Source organism: Schistocerca serialis, chromosome 1 (assembly GCF_023864345.2).
Source record: "Schistocerca serialis cubense isolate TAMUIC-IGC-003099 chromosome 1, iqSchSeri2.2, whole genome shotgun sequence".
NCBI classification, from domain to species: Eukaryota; Metazoa; Arthropoda; class Insecta; order Orthoptera; family Acrididae; genus Schistocerca; species Schistocerca serialis.
Window position 1 is genome coordinate 574,460,811 of NC_064638.1, and position 16,517 is coordinate 574,477,327.

At 39.9% G+C, this 16,517-nt stretch overlaps 1 protein-coding gene across 1 annotated transcript in view; it reads left to right on the forward strand.

Moving 5' to 3' along the window:
- LOC126476396 (ATP-binding cassette sub-family D member 3) overlaps window positions 1-16,517 on the forward strand; it is a 100,386-nt gene that overhangs the window by 49,436 nt on the left and 34,433 nt on the right. The window contains exons 8-9 of the mRNA XM_050103539.1: window positions 9,862-10,074; window positions 10,344-10,413. Coding sequence (XP_049959496.1) covers window positions 9,862-10,074; window positions 10,344-10,413 — 283 coding nt within the window. The remainder of the gene's footprint in view (window positions 1-9,861; window positions 10,075-10,343; window positions 10,414-16,517) is intronic.

Below are 16,517 nucleotides of genomic sequence, written 5' to 3' on the forward strand. Positions count from 1 at the left end.
AACTTATGTTCATCGTCATTTGCATGTTCTGTTTTGACAGAGTCTTTGCCTCCTCAGCATTTTTCAGATTTCATTGTTAAGCCATGATGGATCTTTTCCATTCTTAACCCACATACCTGGCACTTAATTCTCCAGAGCACAATTTACAATCCATTTAAACTTTGACCGTAATTCCTCACTGTCCATCATACTGGAACTAAATGATGTCCATCCATTGTCTAAATGGGATTCTAGCAACTGCTTATCTGCTTTTTCTGGCAGATATAATCTCCTAGCCTTCTTGACTGATCTATTAAGTTTAGTAACAATACTCACTATGGTATCATTGTCACTAGTCCCAGTCTGTACCCTGATGCTATAGATAAGGTCAAGCCTATTTACAGCTACAGGATCTAAAATATTTCCATTGTATGTGGGATGTCAAACCAGCTCCTGAAGACAGTCTTCGGGAAATGTATTCAAAAGTACTTCACAACACTGTCTGCCTGTACCCCCTGCAATGAATCCTTAGACATCACAGTCAATACCCTGTAGGTTAAAGTTGCCTCCAAATAGTATTGTGATCTAAATATTTACACAGTACTGACTGTTGACTTTCTTTGGATGACTCTAGAACTATCAGAATGGAACAGGGTGGCCAGTAAAACATCTAACAGTTTAACTTGGTTGTACCTACAGGAGACCTTGGTAGAAGTGACCAGATAACTTCATTATCGTGCTCTAATTCGGCCTCAGTACACAATATTTTTGCCAACTGCAATGAACAGTTCCCCTCTCATGGAGTCTAATCTCTCGTATGTTCCGTTAATTGCTAAATATCTTGGAGCTTTCTACTTCGGCTTTAAGGCAACTAAAATTTTAATGGTGAATTTTGTCTGATTTCACTACCTGCATGTCATCCGGTGACTGTTCATGCTGCCTAGCCTAAAAAATGCCAATGTGCATTAAGTCCCATTAAAGAAAGTACTAGATACTGTATTTCTGCACTAATGATACTTCAGTAATTTTCACAGTACTGTTAACACTAAAAGAAACAATACATAAGACTAAAACATTTTAGTGACATTTCACTGGCACTGATACTTCACTGTTTTTTGCCATATGAAAGATAATAAAATAAATATTGAATTAAGATGAAAATATGAAGTCCCACCTCATTTGATCTTACGACAAATATATTTGACCATTATGAATATTAATTTGCAAAGCCTTCATTTGAAGACCTATTTTTTTAGCATACTTAAAACTTCACACAGTTTAGGGTCTACTTTGGTGTAAATTGTTTTGCAAGCTTTTGCCATTGGTAAAGTCCTTTCCCAGCTCAGCACTTAAATCATTATTGTTGCATTGAAATACCATATACTATGGTATCATGACAGCACAACGTATGCATTTGTAATGAAAAAACTAGTTTTAGCCAAGTATAATGGGTTTGGGGGATTCTGGTTAAAGAGGAAACATATAATCCTGACTTCAACCCTCACTAATAACGAGTATGACTGTTGCATAGTCCACATTATTTCTTATTAGGTGATGGACTCCTGCATTATTTGCTTCTCCCATGTTTATTGCATTCCTTGGTTATTCATTTGTGCAACTCCTGCTAGTGTTGATATTATTTTTAGCAGAAGTAGCCTCAACTTTTTGTGTCCACTTATGGAGCATCAGACATCACTCCCTGCTTGGGTATTTGTTGGTCAGTTGGATACAATCCAATAACCAGAACAATTGCTTTGATTGGCACAGTTCTGTAGGATGCCATAATCATGTGCATAACTCCCTGCTGCATTTTGCACAAGTCTCGTACTGATTACAGGTTGTTCCTGCTAGAACTTAATGTTCATGTGTTGGTGCCAAAGGAAATTGTTCTCATAAGAAGGGCCCTAATGGTGTAGGCATAGTACATCATGAGAAAGACTGAAGTTAACAGTGACTATTGTGGCATTATATTTATAGTTTTATGTTACATGTACATATGTTGTTGATCCAGATTTTAGTAAGATCCACATCCCCCCCTCTCTCTGCCTATGCCTATATAATGGGTTAGCATTGGGTGGTTTTAAATGTATGTAGTGTCAAGAATTATTTACTCTGGGCACAGTATATGTTCCAGTGAATGTACGTGTTAAGCTACACCAGCCTTCTAACCAGGATCACTGGCTTTCACCAGCAATGTGCTACAAATTGAACCATCCCAGTAAGACTCGAATATCAAATCAAAATATTGACTTGTCACAGTTTATGTCAGGTTGTACACTCCTTTTCTTTCAGGCATTGAATTCATTCTCAACAATCCTGAGACTGTTGAGTCAAATTCTATTCTTTTGTGAGGCTTTTTCATATTGGATTATTTGTACAATTTAATCACTGATTCTGTCTGACAAAATCATACCCTTTATCAACCTGCATATGGTAGGAATGGAAGGTATTTTCAATTTTTAATGAAAAACTGCTCCACTTGCTGTTGAAAACAGAGTTCACTACCAGTTCAGCCCTTTAGGTCAGTTTCAAGTGGTTCTGAATACTTCTAGAAATGTGAGTGTGTGTGTGTGTGTGTGTGTGTGTGTGTGTGTGTGTGTGTGTATATATATATATATAAAGAGGGAAACGTTTCACGTGGGAAAAATATATCTAAAAATAAAGATGCTGTTACTTACCAAACGAAAGCGTTGGTGTGTTGATAGGAGACAATAAAAAACACACAAACAAACACACACACAAATTTCAAGCTTTCGCAACCCAAGGTTGCTTCGTCAGGAAAGAGGGAAGGAGAGGGAAAGACGAAAGGATGTGGGTTTCAAGAGAGAGGGTAAGGAGCCATTCCAATCCCGGGAGCGGAAAGACTTACCTTAGGGGGAAAAAAGGACTGGTATACACTCGCGCACACATACACGTATCCATCCGCACATACACAGACACAAGCAGACATTTGTAAAGGCAAAGAGTTTGGGCAGAGATGTCAGTAGAGGCAGAGATGTCAGTAGAGGCAGAAGTACAGAGGCAAAGATGTTGTTGAAAGACAGGTGAGGTATGAGCGGCGGCAAATTGAAATTAGCGGAGATTGAGGCCTGGCGGATAACAAGAAGAGAGGATATACTGAAGGGCTAGTTCCCATCTCCGGAGTTCTGACAGGTTGGTGTTAGTGGAAGTATCCAGATAACCCGGACAGTGTAACACTGTGCCAAGATGTGCTGGCTGTGCACCAAGGCATGTTTAGCCACAGGGTGATCCTCATTACCAACAAACACTGTCTGCGTGGTGTCCATTCATGCGAATGGACAGTTTGTTGCTGGTCATTCCCACATAGAAAGCTTCACAGTGTAGCCAGGTCAGTTGGTAAATCACGTGGGTGCTTTCACACATGGCTCTGCCTTTGATCATGTACACCTTCCGGGTTACAGGACTGGAGTAGGTGGTGGTGGGAGGGTGCATGGGACAGGTTTTACACCGGGGGCAATTACAAGGGTAGGAGCCAGAGGGTAGGGAAGGTGGTTTGGGGATTTCATAGGGATGAACTAAGAGGTTATGAAGGTTAGGTGGATGGCGGAAAGACACTCTTGGTGGAGCGGAGAGGATTTCATGAAGCATGGATCTCATTTCAGGGCAGGATTTGAGGAAGTCGTCTCCCTGCTGGAGAGCCACATTCAGAGTCTTATCCAGTCCCGGAAAGTATCCTGTCACAAGTGGGGCACTTTCGGGGTTCTTCTGTGCGAGGTTCTGGGTTTGAGGAGATGAGGAAGTGGCTCTGGTTATTTGCTTCTGCACCAGGTCGGGAGGGTAGTTGCGGGATGCGAAAGCTGTTTTCAGGTTGTTGGTGTAATGGCTCAGGGATTCCAGACTGGAGCAGATTCGTTTGCCATGAAGACCTAGGCTGTAGGGAAGGAACCGTTTGATGTGGAATGGGTGGCAGCTGTCATAATGGAGGTACTGTTGCTTGTTGGTGGGTTTGATGTGGACGGACGTGTGAAGCTGGCCATTGGACAGGTGGAGGTCAACATCAAGGAAACTGGCATGGGATTTGGAGTAGGACCAGGTGAATCTGATGGAACCAAAGGAGTTGAGGTTGGAGAGGAAATTCTGGAGTTTTTCTTCACTGAGAGTCCAGATCATGAAGATGTCATCAATAAATCTGTACCAAACTTTGGGTTGGCAGGCCTGGGTAACCAAGAAGGCTTCCTCTAAGCGACCCATGAATAGGTTGGCGTACGAGGGGACCATCCTGGTACCCATGGCTGTTCCCTTTAATTGTTGGTATGTCTGGCCTTCGAAAGTGAAGAAGTTGTGGGTCAGGATGAAGCTGGCTAAGGTAATGAGGAAAGAGGTTTTAGGTAGGGTGGCTGGTGATCGGCATGAAAGGAAGTGCTCCATCGCAGCGAGGCCCTGGACGTGCGGAATATTTGTGTGCAAGGAAGTGGCATCAATGGTTACAAGGATGGTTTCCGGGGGTAACAGACTGGGTAAGGATTCCATGCGTTCGAGAAAGTGGTTGGTGTCTTTGATGAAGGATGGGAGACTGCATGTAATGGGTTGAAGGTGTTGATCTACGTAGGCAGAGATACGTTCTGTGGGGGCTTGGTAACCAGCTACAGTGGGGCGGCCGGGATGATTGGGTTTGTGAATTTTAGGAAGAAAGTAGAAGGTAGGGGTGCGGGGTGTTGGTGGGGTCAGGAGGTTGATGGAGTCAGGTGAAAGGTTTTGTAGGGGCTAAGGTTCTGAGGATTCCTTGAGGCTCCACCTGGACATCAGGAATGGGATTACGTTGACAAACTTTGTATGTAGTGTTGTCTGAAAGCTGACGCAGTCCCTCAGCCACATACTCCCGACGATCAAGTACCACGGTCGTGGAACCCTTGTCCGCCGGAAGAATGACGATGGATCGGTCAGCCTTCAGATCACGGAGAGCCTGGGCTTCAGCAGTGGTGATGTTGGGAGTAGGATTAAGGTTTTTTAAGAAGGATTGAGAGGCAAGGCTGGAAGTCAGAAATTCCTGGAAGGTTTGGAGAGGGTGATTTTGAGGAAGAGGAGGTGGGTCCCGCTGTGACGGAGGACGGAACTGTTCCAGGCAGGGTTCAATTTGGATAGTGTCTTGGGGAGTTGGATCATTAGGAGTAGGATTAGCATCATTTTTCTTCGCGGCAAAGTGATATTTCCAGCAGAGAGTACGGGTGTAGGACAGTAAATCTTTGACAAGGGCTTTTTTATTGAATCTGGGAGTGGGGCTGAAGGTGAGGCCTTTGGATAGGACAGAGGCTTCGGATTGGGAGAGAGGTTTGGAGGAAAGGTTAACTACTGAATTAGGGTGTTGTGGTTCCAGATTGTGTTGTTTGGAATTTTGAGGTTTAGGGGGAGTGGAGCTGGAAGTGGGAGATTGAGTAGATGGGAGTAACTGGGTCTGTGTGCAATGAGAGGAGGTTGAGGTTTGCTGGAAAGGTTGTGAAGGGTGAGTGAGTTGCCTTTCCAGAGGTGGGAAACCAGGAGGTTGGATAGTTTTTTGAGGTGGAGGGTGGCATGCTGTTCTAATTTGTGGTTGGCTTGTAGGAGGATGCTCTGAACAGCTGGTGTGGATGTGGGAGAGGAAAGATTTAGGACTTTTATTAAGGATAGGCTGAGTTGATGTGTAGGTGAAGGATTAGATGGGTGAGGGCAATGGATTGTTCAGTTTGGAACTGGTATAGGGACTGATGGAAAGAAGGGTTACAGCCAGAGATGGGAACTTTAAGTGTGAGGCCTTTGGGGGTAATGCCAAATGTCAGACAGGCCTGGGAAAATAAAATATGGGAGCGTAATCTGGCTAGGGCGAAGGCATGTTCGCAGAGGGAATGTAAATAAAACTTAATGGGGTCGTTGTGGGGATGTTGTGAGGGTGACATGGTATTAGAAGGTGGAAAGTGTAACATGAGGGTGAAATGAAAATAAAAATATATGGGGAGAGTTAAAGGCGAACTAGAAAGCAACTGGAGATCTGGTGTGAAAAAAGGCGAAAAAGTGTTGGTTAAAGCTGGGCTATGTTGATCCTGTGGTGAACTTAGGTTGGTAGACAATGATGTGCACAAAGGTTAGGTGGTTGTGTTGCCGCCAAAACACGTTAAAGGGTGGAGCAATTCGAGAAAATTTCGAAAAAACTGCATGTAAATGTATTAAAAGGAGTGGTTTTGTGGTGTCAGATTGTGAAAATGAGGCTAACAATTGTCTGACGAAAAAATAAAAAATAATGACGTTAAAACCTGTTGGGAAGCGGCTAAAAATTATCAGTGATGTGGGGAAAAACGGAAATTGAACAAAAAGCAAAAGTTATTAGAACTAGACGAAATGGCTGTTTAATAGGTGAAAGGAACTGTTTGTGAACTGGGAACGATGGATTTTATAGCAGCGGTAGTGTTGAAAGCGGAAAAAAATTTTTTGGTTATGGTTTGGAAGTGGTTTACATATTATTGAGTATATATAGGCGAGATAAAATTGTATGGTAGATTCGGTAAAAAGGAAAAGGTGAATACAAAGTGAAACTACTTGCAAAAACAGAAAGAGAAAATAAGATGACAGAAAAGATTTCAAAATGCAACAGTGACAATAACAAACGTAATTGTTGGGTTCAAATTAATGATATGAATATAATAGAGGGAAACATTCCACATGGAAAAAATATATCTAAAAACAAAGATGATGTGACTTACCAAACAAAAGTGCTGACAGGTCGATAGACACACAAACATACACACAAAATTCAAGCTTTTGCAACAAACGGTTGCTTCATCAGGAAAGAGGGAAGGAGAGGGAAAGACGAAAGGATGTGGGTTTTAAGGGAAAGGGTAAGGAGTCATTCCAATCCTGGGAGCGGAAAGACTTACCTTAGGGGGGGAAAAAGGACAGGTATACAGTCGCGCGCACACACACACACATCCATCCGCACATACACAGACACAAGCAGACATTTGTAAAGGCAAAGAGTTTGGGCAGAGATGTCAGTCGAGGTGGAAGTACAGAGGCAAAGATGTTGTTGAAAGACAGGTGAGGTATGAGCGGCGGCAAATTGAAATTAGCGGAGGTTGAGGCCTGCTGGATAACGAGAAGAGAGTATATACTGAAGGGCAAGTTCCCATTTCCGGAGTTCTGATAGGTTGGTGTTAGTGGGAAGTATCCAGATAACCCGGACGGTGTAACACTCTGCCTAGATGTGCTGGCCGTGCACCAAGGCATGTTTAGCCACAGGGTGAGCCTCATTACCAACAAACACTGTCTGCCTGTGTCCGTTCATGCAAATGGACAGTTTGTTGCTGGTCATTCCCACATAGAAAGCTTCACAGTGTCGGCAGGTCAGTTGGTAAATCATGCGGTTGCTTTCACACGTGGCTCTGCCTTTGATCGTGTACACCCTCCGGGTTACAGGACTGGTGTAGGTGGTGGTGGAAGGGTGCATGGGACAGGTTTTACACCGGGGGCGGTTACAAGGGTAGGAGCCAGAGGGTAGGGAAGGTGGTTTGAGGATTTCATAGGGGTGAACCAAGAGGTTATGAAGGTTAGGTGGACGGCGGAAAGAACCCCAAAAGTGCCCCACTTGTGACAGGATGCTTTCCAGGACTGGATCAGACTCTGAATGTGGCTCTCCAGCAGGGATAAAACTTCCTCAAATCCTGCCCTGAAATGAGATCCATCCTTCATGAAATCCTCCCCACTCCACCAAGATTGTCTTTCCACCATCCACCTAACCTTCATAACCTCTTGGTTCACCCCTATGAAATCCCCAAACCACCTTCCCTGGCTCCTACCCTTGTAACCGCCCGCGCACACTGATATCCATCCGCACATATACAGACATATCTTGTCTGCCTGTGTCTGTATATGTGCGGATGGATGTGTGTGTGTGTGTGTGTGTGTGTGTGTGTGTGTGTGGGGAGGGGGGGGGGGTGTATACCTGTCCCTTTTCCCCCCTAAGGTAAGTCGTTCCGCTCTCGGGATTGGAATGACTCCTTACCCTCTCCCTTAAAACCCACATCCTTTAGTCTTTCCCTCTCCTTCTCTCTTTCCTGATGAAGCAACCGTGGGTTGCGAAAGCTTGATATTTGTGTGTATGGTTTTTATTGTGTCTATCTACCAGCGCCCTCCCGTTTGGTAAGTCACAGCATCTTTTTTTAATATATTTTTCCCATGTCCATACCTCCTTTGGTAAAAATGCAACCTTTTGTGGAAGTTAGAAACTATATTTAATTGGGGGTGGGGGGAGATGAAGTGGATACGCAGTTAAAAGGAAAAGGCTGTCAAGTTGTTACAAGAAGTAGTTGTCACTAATCAGCGGAACCTGAGAAGAGAAAGTTGACAAGAAATTGATTTGTTGAGAAGTTCAACTGAAGTACATTGGGAGTACTTTAACACCAGAACACTTGGACAGAATTGTGTACCACACTTTATGCATACTAGTTTTTGCACCTACAAATGTGAAAAAAAGCAGATACACAATACTACCAGCTGAGATACAATTATTCTTGAGTGTGTCATGGAAGGTTTGTGATGCTGCATTGTTGTGAAATGTTCAATCTCAGATCATATATATAACAACAAAAAAAGTCATTATTGATAATATAATGAAATAGACAGATAAAAAAAATCTACTCACCAAGTGGCGGCAGGGGAACACACACACACACACACACACACACACACACACAAAAGGATTTAACTTTCACAAGCTTTCGGAGCCCCAGTGGCTCCTTCTTCTGGCAGAAGAGTTGAAGGAGAAGGACTGGAGAGGTTTAGGGAAAGGGGTACCGTTTAGAAAAGTCACTCAGGACTCCAGGTCAGGGGAGACATACCAGATGGGATGATAAGGAAAAACTGACTGATGGGGACTGCACCGGATGAGATTTGAAAACCTGAGAGCTTAAAGGTGGAAGACAGGGTAATATGCAAGACAGAGATTACTACTAAAGCATCATGCATGAGTTAATAAGAGTGAAACGCCAAGTGCATTGTATGTAACAGAGGTGGGAGGGGAGATAGCGAAAAATAGACAAGTCAGAAAATGAAAGGTGTAGAAAACTGAAATTGAGTGAAGAAAGGAGTAGTTACTGTTAATATATGCTGAGACAGAAGGAATTAATGTAAATTAAGGTCAGGTGGATGGTGAGAACCAAGGATATGTTGTATTGCTAGTTCCCACCTGCGGAGTTCTGAGAAACTGGTGTCTGGGGGGAAATGACACACGTCATATACCAGCTGTTACACAAACACCGTTCAGCCTTTTACATTGGCGTGACTACCACCCAGTTGTCAGTCAGGGTAAATGGGCATAGGCAGAGGGTGTATACAGGCAACACACAATATCCTGTTGTAGGTCATGCTATACAACGTGACCATCATGAACTTGGTGCTGTTTCACCACATATGCCATCTGGATTCTTTCTCCATGATAGGTTAAGTATTTCTCATTTACATGTCTAGATTATTTAGCAGTAGAAATTATATCTTTAAAAAGACATTTCATGTTGACCTCTAAAGAATGCAAAAATTACAAAGTAATAACAGTGAGGGGGATTGAAAGCATGTTTGAATGAGAAAAATGTTTGTAAATGAGCATTTGATTGGTTAACTTCAGTTACAACTTACACATCAGTCCCCTAAAATGATTCAGCAGTCTTAAGACAACAGAATTTGTGAAACATCCTTTGATGGTCGTACGTTTATTACTTAACTATTGTTTCGTGTGCAATAAATGCTCTATGTTTGCTTTTAGGAGCCTTGCAAGGGCACTTTGTCAGTGTGCTATTCAATATGTTACATAATATTGCAATTAATAGCAAGAGCATTGGAGACAATGTTTCAGAATGTCATAAGCATGTTTTTATTGTACATATGTCTCTGCTTTTCCAGACTCCAGTGATGCTAATTGCTTACCTAGTTGTATCGGGCTTCATTCTCACACACCTTAGGCGACCAATGGGCCGCATGACAGTTACTGAACAGAAGCTTGAAGGTGAATTCAGATATATCAACTCAAGACTAATTACAAATTCTGAAGAAGTAGCTTTCTATCAAGGCAATAGTCGTGAGAAGCTTACTTTATTGGCGTCATTCCAAAAATTGGTAAGTTAATGGGTCAGTAATTGACTCTTTATTTTGTCTTGTGATTCTAATTACAGTGATTGACTACATTCTTGAGTGCTGTAGCTACATTTCATGATATCAGTGGTTGTTGTTTTCTTTGACTATATGCTGCACTACTTTTTTACGTTGATTGCAAATAAAGTGAACTAATTGGAAGAAACAAACCAAGTTGGATTGATTTTTTTGTTAAAATTTGATGAAATAGTTTTTAATATACTAACAGCAAAATGGATGATTGTTCATTTCAGGTTAATCATATGAGGAAGTTCTTGGAGTTCAGAGTGCTGATGGGAACCATTGACAATCTTGTTGCAAAATGTATGTGATTCTTTTTACAGTTTGTTTTAAATCTTTGTAACATAAGCTTTCAATCATAGCTGAAACAATTTCACTTTTATGATTGGCTTAAAAAAGTACTGATACAATTTCTGAGTGAAGGTCGCTGTAGTGTAGCTAAACAAAGTTCAGTGCTAACGAAGAATGTGGCAGGAAAGTAAGAAAACAAGTGAAGGATCAGGTAACATATGAGTGGGAAGAGAGAGCCAAAAAGGTGTGTATTACAGGAATCTCAGGAAAATGAGAATAAAGTCAATATTGTGCTGCCAGTGTTTGGGTCAGTTCGAAAATAGTAAAGAGAAGTATTTAAGCTATCAATACTCAGGTGACAGTACGTTGAAAAGTAAAATCAACAGATAAAACGTTATGGAAGTAGGGCACAATTGAAGACATGAGTAAATTGTGTCTTAAGGAGTGTGATCATTAACAGAAACTGATACCCTGTTGACAGTTAGACTGTATATGTTCATTTTGGGAGCTTTGTCTATGTCACAGGCAACTGTAAAATATAATACTTGTTACGCCAGCTATGAGTACAACCATTAATGTAGTAATATCATTAATCTTTTTTTCTTAACTGTAGTATTTTGTACCCTTACAAAATAGTAGTAGTGCTAGACACCATTTAACTCAAGGTAATCTCACACTTTGAATTCTGCTTTCACTGTCACCTAGTTGGTGACATTTGGAGTGAAAAAAATATTCTTGATGTATTGGTATAATTTTTGAGAGAGAATGGGTATTTTCCTTTTAGTATCCGATATTTTAGGTTTTTCAGAAGTTCGGATTTTTCAGCAATTCAGTGTATAGCTCTAAGAGTTGAGCAGTCTTAGACACTTCTTGTCAGTCTTCTTAAATACATTGGATGTCCTCTTTCTTGAAGCTTCTCATCCAAGTACTGTGAACAAAATGCACTTCAGATATATTTCTGTGTATTATTATTGAAGAAACAATACCACGCAACTGACTTTCCATTATTTTTTCAGTCGACTCTGAGTGCACCCGCTGCTGCCATGAAAATAACGAATTTTCAATTCTTTCCAATTAAAATCAAGCAGGTAGAATATTGGATAATTCAAACAAGATTAAAAAGTGTAGACTTTGTATAGTTACAGAAGAATAAAATATCACATAACTAATGTTAGAAGCACCATGAGCCTGTACATGGATGATGCTATTGTCTAGAGGGAGGCTGCAATGCCAGAAGCCTGTAGCAAAATGCAGGAAGACTTGTAGAGGATCAGTGATTGGTGTAGTTGTTGACACTTGGCAATCAGTGTTAGAAACAAATCTCCACTTTTGTATGCTGCTTCAGTAAAGATTTATTTCACGATGAAAATATCATCTTAGGAAATATTGTTAATTTTCGTCATCTAAAGCTTTGGCTGAAGAACTGTTTATCAACAGGAAGAGACGTAACTAGCAAAAACAGTGTGCTATGGCTGCATTCATTTTTGCATTTACATGCCAAATACACAGTTTATGTGATATTCCTCTTTCGTGTAAATTATTTCTGTTGTAATTCACAGGATCTATAATCAAATATTCATATTTTTAAAACATATAGTGCATGGTTTTGCATTTTTTTATGTTTGCAGCCAGCTGTCAGCACCTTCTAAATTATTCAAACTGAATATTTACAATAATTTACAAATCTTTTGTAGATTTACACTATTGTTCTATACATCCCAATATTTATTATTTGTCCAGTTATCATAAAGTTGTAATAGGATAATGTGCTTATGAAAAGAGTAATTCGGAGAACAGTATGGCTCTCATGTTTCTGAAAACTGGTAAACACTATGAAGATTTTTAATCAGTTGAATAAAAGTTAATGATGATAAGGGTGTTTCGCATGTCAGTCTTGTAACACCAGCTGCGTGACAAATGAAGTACCCTTTAAATTATTTTGTATTAAAGTCCTTCTATGGACACCTAGATGGCTCATTCAACATGGATGTAGCCAATTTTTTATCCCCACCGAGCAAGTGCTTACTCTCCCAGGAGATCGATATCAATGGAATATCTAACATTAACACTCATTCTTACATGTTCTGTTGGCTTTTATAATATTGTTTATTGATTTACGTAATGAATATACTTGACTAAAATCTTTTCGTCAGGAACGGATCGTACTGTCTTTACTGTTTTCGTTTGATACTACTTTACGATTTTTGTGTTAAAAATGGTTGTTGAGGTGGATAGCTTTTGTCTGTATCATCTTAAGCAATTTCTGCAATTGTAAAAGAAAATTTTTGTTTTTTATCAATGTTTTTGAAAATGTATTACAAATTTTTATAAACTGGTGGGCCAAAACTATATGACCAACTTAATAGCTTGTCTGTCTGTCTTTGGAACGAAATACAGCACTGATTCTACATATCAGCAATTCCAACAGTTCGTTGTTAGCTGGAAATGCATGGCATTAGATGTCTTTGCAAAGTTCTTGGTCTGCTGCAGAGCCCCGTGTCCAATGATGTATGATGAACAGTGTGCTCCAAAACACTTCTGTGTCCACCAGCATTCTGCTCTTTCGGCAGAGGTACCAAAGATCACCATCTATCCTACTTTACAGAGCAGAAGGCCTCCGTACCCAACTTTCTGTGAAGAGTCATGGAAATTAAAACATTTAGCACCTAATGGTAGTTTCACTGTCCTACCTCTTTCCATAGATGCTCACAACAGGAGCACATGAACATTCAACCAGCTTCACTGTTTTTGAGATATTTGTTCACAGGCTGTGCATAATAATAATCTGCCCTTTGTCAGTAACTTATCTCCATGGATTTCCCCATTACAGCCCTGTCTTCGCTAGGGTGATCCCTCATCCATGTCTACTCTGCTTACATACTTTCGTTACCGCGCCACATACCCGCAACACCATCAGGCAGCATCCAGTATCACGGTGGGCAGTGGTCATAATGCTTTGGCTATCAATGTACCTGTCATTGGATACAAAAATTTTACCTCATAACTCTTTAGAAAATACCTCTGTGAATACAGGGTAAAGTTTTATAAGTGTCCCATTTCAGACATACAGTAGACTTGTCACTATGTACTAGCTTTGTACCCACACAGTACGTCTTCATATGTTGCAGAGATCATCGTACCTGAAAATAATGTGATATTTCATCTGCTACTCACATTGGTGTGTTCTTGTTAAATAGCTTACTAAATTACTCATTTTTCTGATGCTTTACCTCTAATAGAAGTAAGGTAAAATCATGAAACTTACTACAGTTGGTGGAGTAGTTAGGTGCACTGAGTACTGTGGCTCTCGGAGATAGTTGTGCACCACCATAACCACGTTTTTCCTTAAAGTGCATGTCTGCAGCATAGTCTCTGAAATTACAGTAGATGTAGATCAATTCAAAAATTGATGTGGGAAATACAAGAGATCATCTTATTAAAACAAAAGATTATGATGTTAAATTAAAGTTGAGCTTAATTACATATTCCTTTGAAACAAATGAACTTGATCGACAGAGCAGGTACACTGCAAATGGGCATTAAGCAAGCTGTTGTACCGTGTAACACAGATCACTCCACAAGCCATTAATAATTCTCTAGTGATGTTAAATAGCTCTATCTTCTGTTCAGTTCTAGAGCAACTGATCTGGCACCCAAGCTACTGTTAAACGTGGATAATGCTATATGAAACTCCATCACTTCCACCAAACCAAACCACCAACTGTTCTTATCACATGACAGAACACCACCATTCTCCCACGCTAATTGCAACACTGGCAATCACTACCATATTTTACTGACTGTAAGACGCCCTTTTTTGTGTGAAAAATTGCCTCCAAGATCCAGGTGCATCTTATATTTGAAATTAATATAAAAATGTCCAGTGTTTGATTTAAAATTCCCGCTAGTCATAAAAATGCCCGTATATTTAATGCCACAGGAAATCTATCTCCATCTGGCAACATTGGATCCATCTAGCAACAGCAATGCACTGATGTGACGAACATCAGTTGTGGGGATTCACAAGCTTGCTAACACTGTCTTCCTCCTGCCCCACCATCACAAGCACAAAACACTGTCTAGCCTATGATGCTTCAGTGCAGTCTGCAGTGCCAGTGAACTTGAATTGAAAGTGACTTGTGTCAACAGTACAATATTTTTCTTAGTAGGCTACTTTAGTAATGGAAAAAATGAAAGGTATTCATATGATGTGAGCTGTAAATTGAAAGTAATAGCAAATGCATAACAACATGGAAACACAGCAGCTGAGTGGTGTTTTAGTCTTCCGACGACAGAAAAACTGGTGGACTCGTAAAGATGAACTGTAAAAAATAATGAAGACTAAATATGCAAGTAGAGAACTGAATGCAAGATGACCAGAACTAGAAGATGATGTATTGAAATGGATTCAAGGTCACCATCAAAATGACATTGGAATTAATACAAAAATGATGTAATTACATGCTTGTAAGCTAGCGCTTCAATGGAACCTGACAGACTTTGAGGATGGAATTGTTTGGTGCTACAGGTTTATGAAGCATCATGGACTTAGCATGCAAACCAAAACCAAAATATCTCAGAAAACATCACAAGAGTATAAAGAAGAGATATTATCTTTCCATTGCTTTATTATTCAAAATTGAAAGAAAACCAATGTGGAACTGAGCCAAACAGCGAATATGGACAGAGCTCCTCTGACATTTGATTTGGCAAGTAACAGAACTGTTTCCATGAAAGATGCTAAAATTGTAACTATAAAAACAAGTGGGCATGGAAAAAATGCACTACACTGTTATCCTTTCATGTTGTGCTGATGGCACTAACCTTAATCCAACTATCATTTTCAATAGCAAAACAATACCAAAACTTTCTGAAGTACAGCAAAGTGTTGTTGTTCACATACGTGACGGGGTTGCCTGGTTGAGGCTGGTACGAAATTATAGATTAACAATGTGTGGGAGAGAAGAAAAGGTGCTTTATTGAAGAAGAGTTCTCTTCTTATGCTAGATCAATTTAGTGGTCATTTGAGGTTGCTAGTATTCCAGAAGGACTTATTTCACAATTACAACCTCCTGATGTCTCAATAAATAAACCACTTAAAGTGTATATGAGAGAGGAATGGAACAAATTGATGATGGGTGAAACTCGACATGAATTCACGCCAAAGGGAGCTTTAAAATGACCTATGATCAAACAAGTGTGTCAGTGGATAACACAGTCTTGGTCTAGAGTGAGAGAAGACGTTATTGTTAAATATTTCAAGAAGTGTGGCATAAGTAATGGTCTTGATGGCAGGGAAGACAGTCTTATATATGAAGAGGACAACAATCATTATTATTATTATTATTTATTATTTCATGATATGTCTGTATTAGCCATACGCTAAATAAATATTTATTATTATTATTATTATTATTATTATCAGGGATTTTAAACATCAGTTCAGTTTTATAAACTAGATTTTGTAAAATCCGGTTTTCAATCTACTAAAAATTCTTATTTTTTAAGAAAATTACCTAAAAATTAAGATTTCTTTTATGGTCGGTAAAATACAATACCTGCATACCTGGCTTCCTGTTCTTCTGCAGACTTGTTTTCCTGGCCTCTGATGCCACAAATCGACCTCAGAAAGTCTCTCACAAGTACAATGTAAATTATTGAAATTATTTAGAACTCATTACTATAATATATGCCATCACGTGTGCAAATGAAACAAGAAAAGGAAGCTAAAGTGGTAGATTCTGTGTTGATTTGTACCCAAGACATACGCTATTAAATATTGTTCTTAGACTGCGTAATTTATAGTACAATGGGATGTATGTAAATAACAAAATGCTTCAAAAATGTTGGGTTGTGGTTTGAAAGGAAATTATCTCCTCTTTCTCATTATGTATTCAGAAGTAACAAAAGCTAATCAATGACGTTGTCTGTCACAATCTGATCAATATTAATGAAGATATAAATTTTATAAGTGCCAGCACACTTCATATGGCGTATCTTCTAAAACAGTTGTTCCAAAGTACAGGTATTGTTATTAGTAATTCCTTCATTTTGTGCCCCGTGTTGGTACTTGCCTACTATTTATTTTCTATGTGTCACCTTTAATTACATAGTCC